Below are 17,477 nucleotides of genomic sequence, written 5' to 3' on the forward strand. Positions count from 1 at the left end.
CGCACATTTGGACTCATCAGACCAAAGGACAGATTTCCACCGGTCTAATGTCCATTGCTCATTTTTCTTGGCCCAAGCAAGTCTCTTCTTCTTATTGGTCCTTTAGTAGTGGTTTCTTTGCAGCAATTCGTCCATGAAGGCCTGATTCACGCAGTGTCCTCTGAACAGTTGATGTTGAGATGTGTCTGTTAGTTGAACTCTGTGAAACATTTATTTGAGCTGCAATCTGAGGTGCAGTTAACTAATGAACTTATCCCCTGCAGCAGAGGTAACTCTGGATGTTCCTTTCCTGTGGCGGTCTTCATGAGAGCCGGTTTCATCACAGCGCTTGATGGTTTTTGCGACTGCACTTGAAGAAACTTTCAAAGTTCTTGAAATTTTACGGGTTGCCTGACCTTAATGTAATTTTACAGATTCATGTCTTAATGTAATGATGGACAGTCATTTTTCTTTGCTTATTTGAGCTGTTCTTGCCATAATATGGACTTGATCTTTTACCAAATAGGGCTATATTCTGTATACCAACCCTACTTTGTCACAACACAACTGATTGTTTCAAATGCATTTAGAAGGCACACCTGTTCATTGAAATGCATTCCAGATGACTACCTCATGAAGCTGGTTGAGAGAATTCCAAGTGTGCAAAGCTGTCATCAAGGCAAAGGTTGACTACTTTGAACAATCTCAAATATAACATATTTTGATTTGTTTAACACGTTTTTGGTTGTTACATGATTCCATGTGTTATTTCATAGTTTTGATGTCTTCACTAATATTCTACAATGTAGAAAATAGTAAAAATAAAGAAAAACCCTGGAATGAGTACGTGAGTAGTTTTGACTGGTACTGTATATATATACAGTGGGGCAAAAAAGTATTTAGTCAGCCACCAATTGTGCAAGTTCTCCCACTTAAAAAGATGAGAGAGGCCTGTAATTTTCATCATAGGTACACTGCAACTATGACAGAAAAATGAGAAAAAAATCCAGAAAATGACATTGTAGGATTTTTAATTAATTTATTTGCAAATTATGGTGGAAAATAAGTATTTGGTCACCTACAAACAAGCAAGATTTCTGGCTCTCACAGACCTGTAACTTCTTCTTTAAGAATCCTACAATGTGATTTTCTGCATTTTTTCCCTCATTTTGTCTGTCATAGTTGAAGTGTACCTATGATAAATTACAGGCCTCTCTCATCTTTTTAAGTGGGAGAACTTGCACAATTGGTGGCTGACTAAATACTTTTTTGCCCCACTGTATATATATTTTACTGTTTGGACATAGGCGGCCCGAAAAAACACTTAAAAGGCCTGCCCAAGACTTTTCTATGAAGAAAAAAACCTGTCTTCCTTTACCATTGTGCAGTGTAGGGTGGGGAGTTGGTAAGACCTTATCCTTGATATTATGCACAAAGCACAGATGAGAATAGATTACATTTATTGTTGAATGTATACGCTCAGCCAGATATTGCTGTATTGGTTTTGCCGGCTATTTGCTAGTCTTCACACATGGTGAACCCATCTGTTGGCGCGTCTGTTTCAGTGTTTTCTGTTATCACTACCATCCCATGTTACTGAATGACTTTCCAATAACACCCTAAACAAATGCTTAATTTACTCAGGGAAACCCATATCTGTTAATAATGTAATTTCAGAGATTGTAACGTTTCTGTGTGTCATCCAAAGTCGCCGGAACAGCCAATATCTTTCATTCATGAGGTTGCTCAGCCACCTGTCTGTATACACTCATTGGGTCTCTAAATGAGAACATTCAAAGGGTAGGAGAAACCAAGCAGCTTCACATGGTAGGCCTACTGTGGGTGTATTGCAGTGTTGAGAGCCCATACACTGTTTTAACCTCTCTCATTCCACAGAAATATGAAACATATATTATTATAACTTCCTTAGATTCATATATTTCGCAGTGGTGGAGACATGGTTGAGCAGCATCCCATATCCTCACCTCTGGAATGTACTCCCCGCCATCTACCTCAAGGCACCTCAGACTCTAGGTTCTATCAAATCTGGCCTCAAAACGCACCTAAAGTGCCTTGCAAAAGTATTCAAGCCCCAGTGGATTTCTTCACCTTTCATTGTGTCGCAAAGTGGGATTAAAATGGATTTAGTCGTCATTTTCTGTCAACAATCTACACAAAATACTCTGTAATGTCAGCGGAAGGAAAATTCTTTAAAATATATATTTAAATAACTCAAATATAATCATTGGCCTATATATTCAGCCCCTTTGTTTAGGCAAGCCTAAATAAATTCAGGATAAAAATGTGGCTTAACAAATTACATAATAAGTTATATGGACTCATCACTCTGTGTGAAATAATAGGGATTGACATGATTTTTTTAACCACTAACCGTTTTGCTGTCCCCCATACCTACAAGATCTGTAAGGTCCCCGAGTCAAGTATTGAATTTCAAGCACAGATTCAACTTTCGATACCACGACGGTCCTCCGATACCATGACGGCCCTCAAGGAACTACACTGGACTTTGTGGTAACTGGAAACTACATATCCTGAGGCTGCATTTATTGGAGCTGAGGACTTTAACAAAGCAAATTTGATGGGAAAAAAAACTACAAGCATTTCACTACACCCACATTAACATCTGCTAAATATGTGTATGCGACCAATAAAATGTTACAAAGACCAGGGAACTTTTAAAATGCCTCATAAAGAAGGGTAGTGATTGGTAGATGGGTAACAGTAACACATCAGACATTGAATATCTCTTGAAGCATGGTCAAGTTAATAATTATGCTGTAGATTACATATATGAAATCACCCAGATACATCAAAGATACAGTCGTCCTTGTGAACTGAGCTGCAGGAAAGAAATTAAACTTCCATGAGGGTGATTGGTGATTTTAAAACAGTGACAGAGTTCAGTGTCCGTGATGGTTGAAAACTGAGGATGGATCAACAGCCTTGTAGTGACTCCACAATAATGACCTAAATGACAGTGAAAAGAAGAATACAATATACATAATAAAAATATTCCCAAACTTGTATCTTGTATGCAACAAGGCACTAAAGTAATACTGCAAAGGGATACACTTTTTGACCTAAATGCAAAGCCTTCCGTTTGTGACAAATCCCAAACGTCACTGAGTAAACACAGATATGATGCAGCCACCACCATGCTTGAAAATAAGGAGGCTGTTTGACATCGACAAATACTAGGGAGTTTTTCAGGATAAAAACATATGGCAAAAATCCTAGAGGAAAACCTGCTTCAGTCTGCTTTACACCAGAAACTGGGAGAGAAATTCACTTTTGAACGGGACGACAACAACCTACAACACAAGGCCAAATCTACACTGGAGTTGCTTACCAATAAGACAGTGAACGTTCCTGAGTGGCCAATTTAGATTTTTGACTTGAAAATCTATGGCAAGACTTGAAAATGTTGAGCCATGATCCCCAATCACCTTTGGCAGCGATTACAGAGTCCTTCTGGTTAAGTCTCTAAAAGCTTTCCACACCTGGATTGTGCAACATTTGCCCATTATTGTTTTCAAAATTCTTCAAACTGTATCAAATTGGTTGTTGATCATTGCTAGACAACCATTTTCAGGTCATGCTGTAGATTTAAGTCAAAATTGTAACTCAGCATTTATTGTCTTCTTGGTAAACAACTCCAGTGTAGATTTGGCCCTGTGTATTAGATTATTGTCCTGCTGAAATATGAATTCATCTCCCAGTGTCTGTTGGGAAGCAGACTGAACCAGGTTTTCCTGTAGGATTTTGTCTGTGCTTAGCTCCAATAGGTTTATTTTTTTATCCTGAAAAACTCCCCAGTCCTTAATGATTACAAGCATACCTACAATATAATGCAGCCACCACTATGCTTGAAATATGGAGAGTGGTACTCGGTAATGTGTTGTATTGGATTTGCCCCCAAAATTACACTTTCTATTCAGAACAAAAAGTCAATTGCTTTGGCTATTTTTTTTTGCAGTATTACTTTAGTGCTTTGTTGCAAACAGGATGTTTTGGAATATTTTTTATTCTATCCAGGCTTCCTTATTTTCACTCTGTCAATTAGATTATTATTGTGGAGTAACTACAATGTTGTTGATCCATCCTCAGTTTTCTCCTATCACAGCCATTAAACTCCGTAGCTGTTTTAAAGTCACCATTGACCTCATGGTGAAATCCCTGAGCAGTTTCTTTCCTCTCTGGCAACTGAGTTAGGAAGGACACCTGTATCTTTGTCGTGACTGGGTGTATTGATACACTATAAAAATAATAACTTCACCATGCTCAAAGGGATATTCAATGTGTGCTTTTTTTACTGTAGATCAAGGTAACTTCAACAGGTTCTGGCCTATTTGAAGAACTTCACAGGTTCACAAAACAGATACAGGTGTAGGATATACATTTTACCAGTTTCTCACAGCAGGAAAATAATCCTGCATCAATAGAAAATGTGAATTATTGTGTGGATTATAATTAATGGAGATGTTTAGTTAGGGCAAATCAAGTCTGACATTTTGAAGTGGAAATGACTAACTTTAGAAGTCTTTTCAAACCTTGAATACACTACAAGTTTGCATTTCCTGCTGTGCACGGAATTTCCTGCAACAACAGGGTGATCAAATTAAGATCTCAGCTATATCTGTAATGCTCCAACATTCTGCCCACACACCACTGTACTAGAACTACCCACTGGGCACACAATGGTTGAATCGAAATAGACGTTGAATAGATGTCTGTGCCAGGTAGACACTAATTAGCTTAGACGCTCACTTTGGCTTTCACCAAGACCTTGAACAACGATTAGGAACATGCACAATAAAACCACAGTTATGATTTGGAGATATAGAGTGGCGCAGCGTTTAAAGGCACTGCATCACAGTGCCAGAGTCGTCACTACAGACCCTGGTTAGATTCCAGGCTGTTTCACAACCGGCCGTGATTGGGAGTCCCATAGGGCGGAGCGTAATTGGCCCAATGTCGTTCGAGTTAGGGTTTTCTTGGGGTAGGTCGTCATTGTAAATAAGAATTTGTTCTTAACTGACTTGCCTAGTTAACTTCATAAGGTATAGGGGGCAGCATTTTCACTTTTGGATAAATAGCGTGCCCAATTTCAACTTCCTGCTACTCCCAAGAATATAATATATGCACATTATTAGTATATTTGGATAGAAAACACTCTGAAGTTTCTAAAACTGTTTGAATCATGTCTGTGAGTATAACATAACTTATGTAGCAGGCAAAACCCAGAGGACTAACCATTCAGATTTTTTTTTTGAGGTCTCTGTCTGTTCATTGAGTTCTCATTGGCAAACAATATTTCTTAGGAACTAGTTTTCAGTTCCTACCACTTCCACTGGATTTCACCAGTCCTTGGAATTTGGTTGAGGTTATTCCTTTGTGCAATGAAGAAGTCCAGCCATCTAGGAACTGCGTAACACTGTTGAGAGTTGCGTTAGACTTGAAAAGTAGCGTTAGTTTCCTCTCGTCCTCTATTGAAAACAGATAGACCCGTCTGCAATTTGATCGATTATTAACATTTAAAAATACCTACATTTGTATTCCAAAAGTAGTTTGAAATATTTTGGCAAAGTTTATATACTTTTGAAATATTTTGTAGTGACGTTGCGCATTTTGGAAGCTGTTTTTTTCTGGATCAAACGGGCCAAATAAATTGACATTTTGAATATATATGGATGGAATTAATGGGACATTAAGTTTATGGGACATATTGGAGTTTATGGGACATATTGGAGTGCCAACAAAAGAAGCTCGTCAAAGGAAAGGCATGTTTTATATTTTATTTCTGCGTTTTGTGTAGCGCCTGCAGGGTTGAAATATGCTACCCTCTTTGTTTACTGTTGTGCTATCATCAGATAATAGCTTCTTATGCTTTTGCCAAAAAGCCTTTTTAAAATCTGACATGTTGGCTGGATTCACAACGAGTGTAACTTTAATTGAGTATCTTACACGTGTGATTTAATGAAAGTTTGATTTTTATATCATTTTATTTTATTTGCCGCGCTGCATTTTCCCTGGCTTTTGCCCAAGAAGTTAAATAAGAAGTTAAATAAAGGTTAAATAGAAATATGTACATTTTTCATGATCTACTTCCTAAGCGAAGTTTCAGCACTCCATTTAGAAAACAAACATGTCGGTGAGAATATTGCATGCAGTTTTATCAACTCAAGACCTTTCACTCCAATGAGGCAGAGAGTAGAGGTGGAGGAGAATAAAGGAACAGAAGACAAGTGATGCTAAAATGAACATTTATAATGACTCTTTGTTGCTGTTGCTGTCGCAAAAATAATCTTTAAAAAACAATTCAATATATTAACACTGAAATGCTGACTTCACTGGTAGTCCACGAGTCATAAAACACAACTCACAGATTTTTTTTTACAAACACAATACTACAGTTACATTATATAGTCATTACCCTTAAATCTATTAATGAATGATGTTCAGATAATTTATAATAATAATTAAAAAAAGTTCACAAAATGACACTTTAAAAATCCTTTCATTCCCTTTTCATAGTTGCTGTCGTCATTAATCAACAGTGTATCGTTATAAAAGGAACTGCTTCTGAGATGTTTCACTGAGGAAAGCAGTAAATAGACTGGCAGCATATAAAAATAGTGGCATGTCATGTCAAATGTCAAACAATGAAGTGTTTTCTGGGAGAAATGGGATTGGGAAGTGAACCATCCCAGTGCTACCACAGCTTCAGTGTGTAGGCTGGCTGGCTTTTGGCTTAATGGAGATTTCATTTGGCACTCGTATTGGCAAACATCTCGATTAAAAAGCTCCCATCCGTACTTCACTGAAATGGCTCAAGGAAAGACAGTATTGCCCTTGTATCTTTCAGATTGAGACTGTGTCTGTGAAAAGGCATCCAAGCAAATGCTTAAGTCAAAGGACAAGTGAGGCCTAAACTTTCAAATGCTATCTTCTCTGTCTTAATATAGAGACACTAGTCATTCAGATTGACAAAACTCTTTTTAGTTTTGAATAACATTTACCTTATGCTGACAGTCCATTTCTTGAAATGGAAAAACAAAGAGTTTTACAAAATTAAAAACCTAACCCAAAATAATATTTGCAATGGAGCCAGAGGTGTGCAAGGCATTGTCATGCTTTTTTCAATCAACATTTTAGTTAACTTTCAACCCTTCAGAATTATCCAGATGACAAGAAAACAAACAAACAAAATGAAAATTCATACAGTTGTAGTCTCAGCAAAGTTTGGCAATAAACCTGGGGTCAAAATAATAAAAACACACAAAGGGTGGATAAGGTCAACTAAGTTCATGGGAGGGTCAAAAAAGGGTCAAAGATAAGGTGCCAGACAACACCACACATAATCGTAATGTCATGTAGGCTGAAAAGATGATGAAGAGAGTTGAGGAGAAGCGGGGGCAAGCAGCCTGAACCGTCTTAGTCCTGTGTCTGGTAGTTCAAAGGAATCCCCCCGAGGAGGAGCATTGGGAGGGTTAGGTGAATATCCAGATGATTGTTTTTTTTAAATAATATATATATATATTTTAAATGTTTGGAATGGTGTTGACTTAGTTTGGCACTCAGTAGTGGAGAGGTTAGAACATTGGTGGGGGTTAGTAGCAGTGTATGACAGAAGAATGAGACAGACACTCAAATCATGCATGTGGTAAATTAGTTAGGCCATTTTAGGTTACATAGGGTTCTAAAATGTTGTTGTCGTCAAATACACCAACACTGACAGCGGTATGACCAAAGCGATCACATTTTTCCGGTGCTGTATTTGTCTCTGATCGAATATATCAGCGAGACCTTGGGATAGCATTCTGTAACGTAACAAACATGGACTCTGATAACAGAACATAGAGACATTGTATGAGGTTTACCATGCTTTCAATGCCAATTTGTTCATAAAAATACTCCCACCGCTAGATTTCAAGGCAGCAGAATGCAACATGACAAGGTGGAACAGTTCCACTCTTAAGTTCCCTCTCCCTCTATTAAATCTAGAATCCTTCATTGAAAAAATGACAAAGCTGAGGGATGGGCCTGGAGAAATGTAACAACTCAAATTCATAGACAGAGCAATGGATGCAAGGACTGACCATGCATGATATTAACATTTTAGTTTTAACCATGTTTTGAGGCCATAAAGCGTTTGTTTACATCTACATTGTTAGCAAATGTAGATGGAGTAAAACAAGCGTATATTTGGGGTTCTGCTGTGATACGACAGTTGAACTAAGCTTATGAGGCATGTATAAGTTATATTCTTCAAGGATCAATGGGTATATGTCATTAATTTATAAGTTTTAAAAAAGTATGTAGCAACAAAGGATTCTATCTTCAAAGAGAGATTTGCTCATTGCGATTAACACAAATCTTTGCTAAAAGGAAATGAGAATCGATATTGTGAGGACTCGGGTGACACCTTTTCAGAGAAGTCTGATACACAAAACCCTCTCATCATTCACAAAAAGTTTCATTTTTTTTGTTTGTTTGTTTGTTTTTTTACTAAAACAATAACATCAGAGCAACAGCAAAGAATGACAAAAACGGCAGAAAATGAACATTGTTTGCTTTGTTTCACATCCAATAATAGGAGATGTAATTTGTAAAAAGTAAAGTGCATTTATGCAACACCAAACATACAGGATAATGTTTACAGCGAATCTGAAGTGTTGTTGAAACATATCTGGATTATGACTATGGCCATGTCAGGCCTACCTGACTATAGCTGAAATTGGTTCTTGACATAATATGTTAACGCTACATGTAGTTGACATTCCAGCCTTGAATTCACATTTAAAGACTGATAAACATTCAACAGAAATAATGAGCAAATGGTAGTACATTCATAGATTAGATCTGGGAATTCAAGCTGTAGTATAAAAAATCGTAAAAAATATTACGCAGGTTTTGTGAGGTTTAACCTGATCCTAAAAAATGCATGCCTGGTATTCTAGAAAGCAAAACACAAGAATAACACTGACTAACATTTTTCGCATTTGTAATACTCCTCATGGTACCTTAAGAAAACAAAATCATATCTGTAATAATATAAAGAGATGGACTGTATGAGAATTTGATCTGAAATATGTTGTATTTGGACCAACATGACAATAATAGAACCCCTCCCAACTTACGACAATAAACCATTTTTTAAATATGAGGCGGTTTTAACGTAAGTGCTCTACAACTGATTGCATGCAATGTTATGTCTTTGAATGTTGCGAGAACACCTCCATTTTTTTTTGCATTCATTTTTTCCCCCTCCATATTTCACTTTGATACCATGCAATAGAAGACGTGCAAAAAGATAACACCTAACTCCACGAAACACATTTTGTCTGATAATGGCTGGCTATGTTATGAATGCTTATAACATGTTATGCTAAGTCCATGCTGGCCTATAGAGACATTTGTGAAAAACAGCAGTGCTTAAGCCACAGGTCAAATGAACACACAGGGGATGCATGGAGTGTAAAACAACATGGATCCATAAAAAATCACAATCTTTAGCTCTTACTCTATGTAGCTATGGGGTAAAACAATGCACAAAACAGTTATCCATCCTTTGTTTTCTTAAGTAATGTATTTGATTATCTTTTCTTAACTTAAAAACATTGTTTGATTGGCACCTGATCAGCACTTCTAAACAAGTTATTAATATCTAACATTTGATTGCACATCTACAATTTCAAAAGCTGCAGAAGTCTAGTTTGGCACAGGTTGTACTATAGAGTCTATTATTACTGTTACTATCTTACCAATACTGTATAGTATTCTATACACCTAATTGTATGCCCTGTCTTTTAGAGCATGTTTCTAATCAACAGACCAGACATCTTTTCAACTAAAATGTTTTGTATATTTTACTTATCAAATAGCAGCATTTTCATAATTTACAAAAAGTACATGTAAACCTATTAATTCAAAATCTTAGTAATTTCAAAGGTTCATACGACAAACATAACCAAAACACAAAACAGGACAACATGCTACTATATTGCTTCCAATATTCTTTACATTTTTCTTACGGTCAAACTAAATGACAGAAATATGGACGCCATATGATGAGTCATCGTAATGCACAAACAAATAGCGAAGCTAATCTTACTCAGGCTTAGTTGGCACTCTTCATCATCCACACAAAGATAACATAGAGTTTCACATTGTATTGACGAGACGCTGGACTGCATTTGGACTACAAACTAGAATAGCTACAATAACATACATATACATCATGTTGACATGACATATTCCACAGAAATTAATTTCTAGTCATTTTTCAGATAAGAGGATATGCATAAAGGATGTCACTGTTTCAGCATGAGGTCACGAACGAGTTCCCATCTTTCTCTTGCGCTCTATCATTAACTTTTTTTGAAATAAACTCCTGTTAAAAGGCTGAAAAATAAGTTATGTTTGGTCAACCAACAGACATTTGCTCATTGAACAAAGATTTGCTTACTTATTTTGCTTTCCAGTAGAAAAAAATACATAACCTCTCCTGTTCCCCTAAAAGGTCATATATTACAATATAAGCCTGTCTAAATCCTACTTGTTCATCTTTTAGTAGGGAATTTGATACCGTAGTTTGAACCAATGTTGCTTGTTGGTCTTGTGGGGTGTCACAGTTTGGAGGCAGTTGTTATCTGTGCATTTTTGCCTGGTGAACTCTAAGGGCTGTGAAAATATTTGCATACCCTTATGACCTATAGTGCATAACTGCTATCGATCACTTCGGCACTCCCTGCAACCCCAGACATCAGCGTCTATGAGTAGACAGAAAGAAGGAGAGAGAGGGCGAGCAGAGTGGAGGAGAGAGAGAAGGGAATCTGGATATAGGAGCGTTCTAAAATATTCTAAAAATACCATATGAAGGGTGGGAGAAATGCCGAAGTAAGTAATGTAATGAACGTAAAAAGAGGACAATGTATAGATCAGACAGCTCTAGAGTAGTCCTCTAAACCAAGTCTAATTGCATTGCTTATATTACTAAATTCACCTTGATTTGTGCTTGTATTTTAAATCACGTAAACATTTTGTGAGGTTAGGGGCTAAAATATGAAGGTTTCTGAACCCCACGGGTGGAAGTTACAGATATTTTAACTGGAGTGCCATTTCAAATAACCAGTGCACCATTGAGTACTGTTATAAGTCACAGCACATCCCTTCAGATATACAATGAAGGGGAAACGTGTATTCAGTGAGTCAAGGTAATGGGGCTCGTGGCTAGTGCCATGCCATGCGGAGTGCTCAAACACATAGTTGATAGTAAGATGAGGTAAAGGTAACTTCTTTCTTGAGCAAACATTCTTTAGAATAACTATTGAGTAGGTAGGTATGGAGGAGGGGCGTTGTCATTTCACTCATAAAAAGGGAGTGTTGCTTTTTCTTTGATTCTCTGCCGCTATCCCTTCCGGTCCTGTATTACTGAAAGCCAATCACAGAGCTCTGGTTACATAAGGATAAACGCGTGAAATGGAAAAGAGGGTCAGAATAAGAGTCAGGGACTGCTGTGTAGGAAAATAAATGTATTAGGAGTCATTTGGGTTAATAAAAGACAATATGGTTGACTGATGACTCTGGACTCATCAGTAAAAGAGACTTCCATTAATATGAATGTGTAGCAGCTCTCTGCTGTGCAATATTATTGGTAAACCAAAACAACTCCAAGACATCACATTATGGATGTTCTTGTGGAGATGTTCCTTATCTCACTGCTCTGCTGGTTTTGCTCTAGAACATGCAATGCGTGTGTGTCAGCTGTAGGCCTATTTCTTGGATATGTACATCAAAATATGAACACTTGGCTCAAGAAGGGACAGGCACACTGCGTTGTGTCTTCGTTGTGTCTCACAGTGCAGTCATAATAGACCCAGTGTACTCGGATGAAAACCAATGTATAGCAGCGCAGAAGCAAGCAAGGGTAATCTTTGTTTGTTTGAGAATGTTCTAGGAGACAATTACCCCCCCACCCCCCCTGCAATTATCCTTACATAATGTCAGCTAAATGTTTCAGCAATGCATTATGCACTACTGCCAATATAAGCTAGTGTCAATGTCTGCTTTAGGCAAGATAACAAGTTCGACTGACCAACTGCATAAACTGTTTGACTCCATATTGGTATTTACTCTGATTGGGAAGAATGGTTCACAACAAACTCCAAATGGTTTCAGTCCAAATGTGTTTCATGGTGACTCCATTTCTTTCTCATTAGTGTCTCTCTTGACTACCAGCCACCCTAAATCTAAAGCAATCGTCTTCTTGTTCACAGATAAGGTTCAAACTGCTTTTCTTAACAAAACTGCTTTGTAGTGCTTCGTTCCCTTGGGGGACTCTTCTGGTTAGATGTTTCTTCAATTGAAAAGATAATGTAACATACCTCAAGCTGTGTATAGTGCCGTCTTCCCTTTCGGATACAATGCTCCTTCCCATGGGGGTTTAATCATATTTCTACATACTGTCGGAGCATGTCGCAAGGAGCAATATCGGCTGGCAAACTCAAAGTACAGGGCCAATTTATGACAATAGTATAAAATGATTGGTTTTAAACCAGTAACTACGTTATTTGGATCTAAACTGCCCATGATGGTACAAGAAACAGTTTGCCATGGCAACTAAAGGACAACTGATTTACTGGGGTAAAATATTAAGACATGAAATCCAGTCTTACTTTACTCACATAAAGGCAGAACTAAATCCCGTAAACTATAGATGAGTGGACAACACTTGGCATCTCAAAAGGGATTTTCAATTTAGGTAATACAGGAGGTATAAGCCTATCTGTAGTTATGTTTTCGTAGCACCAAAAGTGGTGTATATGTGGGTGGCGATCTACATGTATGAATGATTGTCTATGTGTGTTCCTGTGTATGTGTGTGTACATTCCTGTGTGTCTCATCTATCCTCTCACATTGAACATTTGACCCCTGATCTACACTCATGTATAGTTACTGTGCAGTTCTGGGTTAAAACTATACATATCTGTCACTGCAACTCAAAATGTGATCCTCGTTAATAACAAAATAACAATAATACTGTCTTTACATTCATATCAACCCGAATTCACAGGTTAAAATAATCTATACGTGTTTGAATGAGACCATATTTCAATAAATAATTGATGAAAATAAAAATTATAACAACCAAAGTGTTAAAATCTTAATTTTGATATGAGTCATACAGTGGCATGTCATTAACAATGTGATATCTGTTAAGAATTTAGAATAAAATGGATGCTTAATGGTCTTGGACGACCTCTGGTGAGCATCATTTAACCGCTCTCATGTAGACAAGGACTTTTTTGCTTTGTTCACATGGTTAACATCAAAGGAAAAAGGAATGAGCAAACATCCATCTCTGCTCTTTTAGCTTGTCTGGAACCTCAACTGACTCTCAATTCACCTGGAGCGGAGGTCTGCAACTGAAGCTGAAAAACCCACACAATGATAGAAGAGTGAAACGGAAGAGAACGAAACCCAAAACAAACCCAGCTATGAGGTTTCTGAATGGGGGTGAACTCATGTGCTCACCCCTGGATCTGCAGCTTGGCAGTGGACCAGTTCAGCTTTACTCTAATCGCCATCATCAAAAGGACTCCTAACAACTTTTTAAAAACATCAGGAGCTCGGTCCTAAAAACACAATTACATATCACACAAACTTATCTTGCTTTTCTCCCCACCTCTTCCTCCTTTGTGATCTTCTCTTTTTAATTCTGAAATATTGAACGGATATTTGGACATTTTTTTCCCCTCGCCGTGACCCTCGATTCCCTTTTATTTTCTCTGTCTCCATCCTTCCTTTATTTTACAATTTTTTCCCATTTAGCCCACCTTCTGTGGGTTGGTGGCACGCACACCCTGCTCATACGTGATCCGCTGGCTGATCAGATACTGGGCAGCTTGTGTTGCCGCGGGCGACCCTGTTATGGTAACTTTACGGTTTCGCGTGCCGGGGATGAACTCTCCCTTTTTGGAGATCTGGATGCGGGCGCCTGTCAGCTCCTGGTACTCCACCAGCGTTTTACCACCTTTCCCCAGGATGGCGCCCACCAGATTCTCGGGCACGGCAATCTCCACCACGTCCTTGGCCCCGTCTCCCAGCTTCTCTGTGGCCAGCAGGGAAGAGGCCATCAGTGGGGATGAGGCGTTCAGGTAGCCGTTGGAGGCCCCTGTGGCGGCAGCCAGCGAGCCCAGGGAGAAGCCGCCCAGGCCGACAGCGGGGTGGCCGGAGCCGCCGGAGGCATCGCTGGCATAGGAGGCCAGAAGGTTAGCGGCGGCAGCAGCGGCTGGGTTAGCGCTAGCAGCCACGGCGGCCAGGACCCCAGAGGCGGCAGCGGGGTTGAGGCCCAGACCCAGGGTGTTGGTGTTGTAGCCATAGCTGGCCAGAGTGTTGAGGGCCGAGGTGATGGCCAGCAGGTCATTGCCAGAGAAGCTGGACATGGTGCCCGGGAAGCCGCCCATTCCTGCCAGGCCGGCCTGGCCCAGAAGGCTGGAGGCAGTGGCGGCAGCCGCGGCTGCGTTGGGGAGGACCTCGGCTGAGTTGGCGTAGGGGGAACCGGTGGGGTTGGAGTTGGCCACGGGGCCTGAGATGTTGGAGTAGCTGATGTTGAGGCAGCTGCTGCTCTGAGGGTCCTCCTGGATCTTCTGCACGATGATCTCCACGGCTTTGCAGTTCTGCTCGGGTTCCCCGCTGATGGTGACCACACGCTCCTGCAGGTTGATGCCTTCAGGCTTCTGGGACAGCTGCACCCAGGCACCCGACTGCTCCATCACCGCCTTGACTGTGGCCCCGCCCTTACCGATGATCAGCCCAGCCGTGCTGTTGGGCACAATCAATTTAGCCTGCAGAGGAATGTTGGGAGCCAGAGGGAGGAGGGGAGGAAGCAAGGGAGAGAGAGAGTGAGTGATTGTTAAGTAGGAAAGAGAGGTAGATAAATATATCTCTCACAGAGTCATTCTACTATCCCAGCCCCCCTGCTTTACTCAGCAATGTGTTAATCCCAGGGGTTAAGGCTACAGCTGTCGTCCAGCTCTGTGGCAGTGTGGAGGACCTAGCGGGCGGTTGGCCGTTAAAAATAACCCATTGCCTTCACATATTCCTGACCCTGTCAGGACTCGGGTTGTGGGGCAGGTAACCGGTAAGAAGGCTCGCCCCTGTCAGAAAAAGTGTGCGGCAAATGTGACTGTGTTCTTGCCATGTGCTGACCATGTGTCCTTATGACCAGGTTTGCCATGTCCAAGGTTTTCCATCCAAATTGGGCTACTTTGAAAACGATGTTGTGGGTAAAAATGTTTTGGTGGCGGGCTGCGGGTTTTTGGGCTACTTCTAAGTTGCACTGCGACCTCCATTGCATTTCTCTTTATAAACAAAAATGTATTTCAAAGTGACCTAATGACTATCAGGCAGTGAGGCAGGCTGTTGCTGAGTGAGTGAGGGGTGGGGAGGGCCGGAGGGGTGTTTGTTGAGCGAGCGCAGCAGCAGGCAGCTGAGTCCACTATTGGCTGAGTTTACATGAGTGAGAGGATACATAGCAGCAGACGCGCATGTCATGACAACTTTTTTACCAGTTGTAGGTTATTTAGTTATTTTCAACCTTTTTTCCATAAAACGTTAATATGCTAGAACTGATGCGCATCAAGAAATAACGGTGTCATAGCACTGGAAAATGACTTTGGGCACATTAGATAAAAAATTCGCTTGGAGGTGGTTTAAAGTCCATTCTAAATGTCAACTTTGCTTATGGAAAACCATATCAAACTAAGTGTTTTATGCATGTTCAGTTCTTGGGTCTTGAAGGCTGCGCGAGTGGAAATTTGAAATGGAAGTTATGGATCCCCCTCGTGTGCTTCTGTTATGGGGAAGTCCTCAATGGTACTGACATTTAAATGTGGAGAATGATATCTGTTGGCCATCAAGTAGCCTATTCATTTATCTGCCATTGTAGGCTACTGTAGTCTACCATTTGATACAATAAATATGTTAAAATGTCGATATCACTGGAGTTACAAATCAATTAGTGCCACTTGTCTAGCCTACCTGGAGCTGGCAAACCAATTTAATAAATAGCCTATAACTTCAGTTTATTGTTATTGTAGCCTTGTGTTATTATGCAGTTATTAATTCATTAAATTGGAAGTTATCAAAGCTCTATCGCAATTGATGATTAGTAGTTAGAATGCATTTGATTGACGGTAACAGTAGTCAGATTAGGCTAAAGAGAAAAAAAACACTGTCTGTTGTTGACAAGCATATTCAGGTCATATCCATATTCTTAATATTTGGTTCAGTGATTGAAAGTATTACCCCATCCTCAGTAGCCTATTCCAGCAGGCTATTGGGCAACACAAGCACTTCTTACCTCAAAATCACCTCGCTATTCATGTTGAATAAATGAGTCTGTCAATTTGAACGAAGCAAGCCGCTAAATCATTCTGCTTACATCTTGCCTACATCTTGGCTAGGCTACTGTAGGCTATCTGAAATTAGATGTAGGCCTCACTGTCAGGGCTATAGGCTACCTGCATATAGCTAAGATCCTCCTGATTCCTGCTTACAAGCAAAAATTAAAGCAGGAAGCACCAGTGACTTGGTCTATAAAAAAAGTGGTCAGATGAAGTAGATGCTAAACTACAAGACTGTTTTGCTATCACAGACGGTAACATGTTCCGGGATTCTTCCGATGGACTTGAGTACATCACATCAGTCACTGGCTTTATCAATAAGTGCATCGAGGATGTCGTCCCCACAGTACAGACAGTACTGTGCAGCCGTCTTCATCGACCTTGCCAAGTCTTTCGACTCTGTCAATCACCATATTCTTATCGGCAGACTCAGTAGCCTCGGTTTTTCGGATGACTGCCTTACCTGGTTCACCAATTACTTTGCAGACAGAGTTCAGTGTGTCAAATCGGAGGGCATGCTGTCCGGTCCTCTGGCAGTCTCTATGGGGGTGCCACAGGGTTCAATCCTCGGGCCGACTCTTTTCTCTGTATATATCAATGATGTTGCTCTTGCTGCGGGCGATTCCCTGATCCACCTCTACGCAGACGACACCATTCTATATACTTCCGGCCCGTCCTTGGACACTGTGCTATCTAACCTCCAAACGACCTTCAATGCCATACAACACTCCTTCTGTGGCCTCCAACTGCTCTTAAACGCTAGTAAAACCAAATGCATGCTTTTCAACCGTTCGCTGCCTGCACCCGCACGCCTGACCAGCATCACCACCCTGGATGGTTCCGACCTTGAATATGTGGACATCTATAAGTACCTAGGTGTCTGGCTAGACTGTAAACTCTCCTTCCAGACTCATATCAAACATCTCCAATCGAAAATCAAATCAAGAGTTGGCTTTCTATTCCGCAACAAAGCCTCCTTCACTCACGCCGCCAAACTTACCCTCGTAAAACTGACTATCCTACCGATCCTCGACTTCGGCGATGTCATCTACAAAATTGCTTCCAACA

General features: G+C 40.1%; 1 protein-coding gene across 1 annotated transcript in view; it reads right to left on the bottom strand.

Annotated features, from left to right (window-relative positions):
- Positions 1–6,246: 6,246 nt before the first annotated feature.
- The window catches only part of nova1 (NOVA alternative splicing regulator 1), a 38,016-nt gene continuing 26,785 nt past the window's right edge, over positions 6,247–17,477 (bottom strand). Inside the window, exon 4 of the mRNA XM_024432081.2 lies at positions 6,247–14,849. Coding sequence (XP_024287849.1) covers positions 13,830–14,849 — 1,020 coding nt within the window. The 3' untranslated portion in view covers positions 6,247–13,829. The remainder of the gene's footprint in view (positions 14,850–17,477) is intronic.

This window comes from Oncorhynchus tshawytscha, linkage group LG09 (assembly GCF_018296145.1).
Source record: "Oncorhynchus tshawytscha isolate Ot180627B linkage group LG09, Otsh_v2.0, whole genome shotgun sequence".
NCBI lineage: Eukaryota > Metazoa > Chordata > Actinopteri > Salmoniformes > Salmonidae > Oncorhynchus > Oncorhynchus tshawytscha.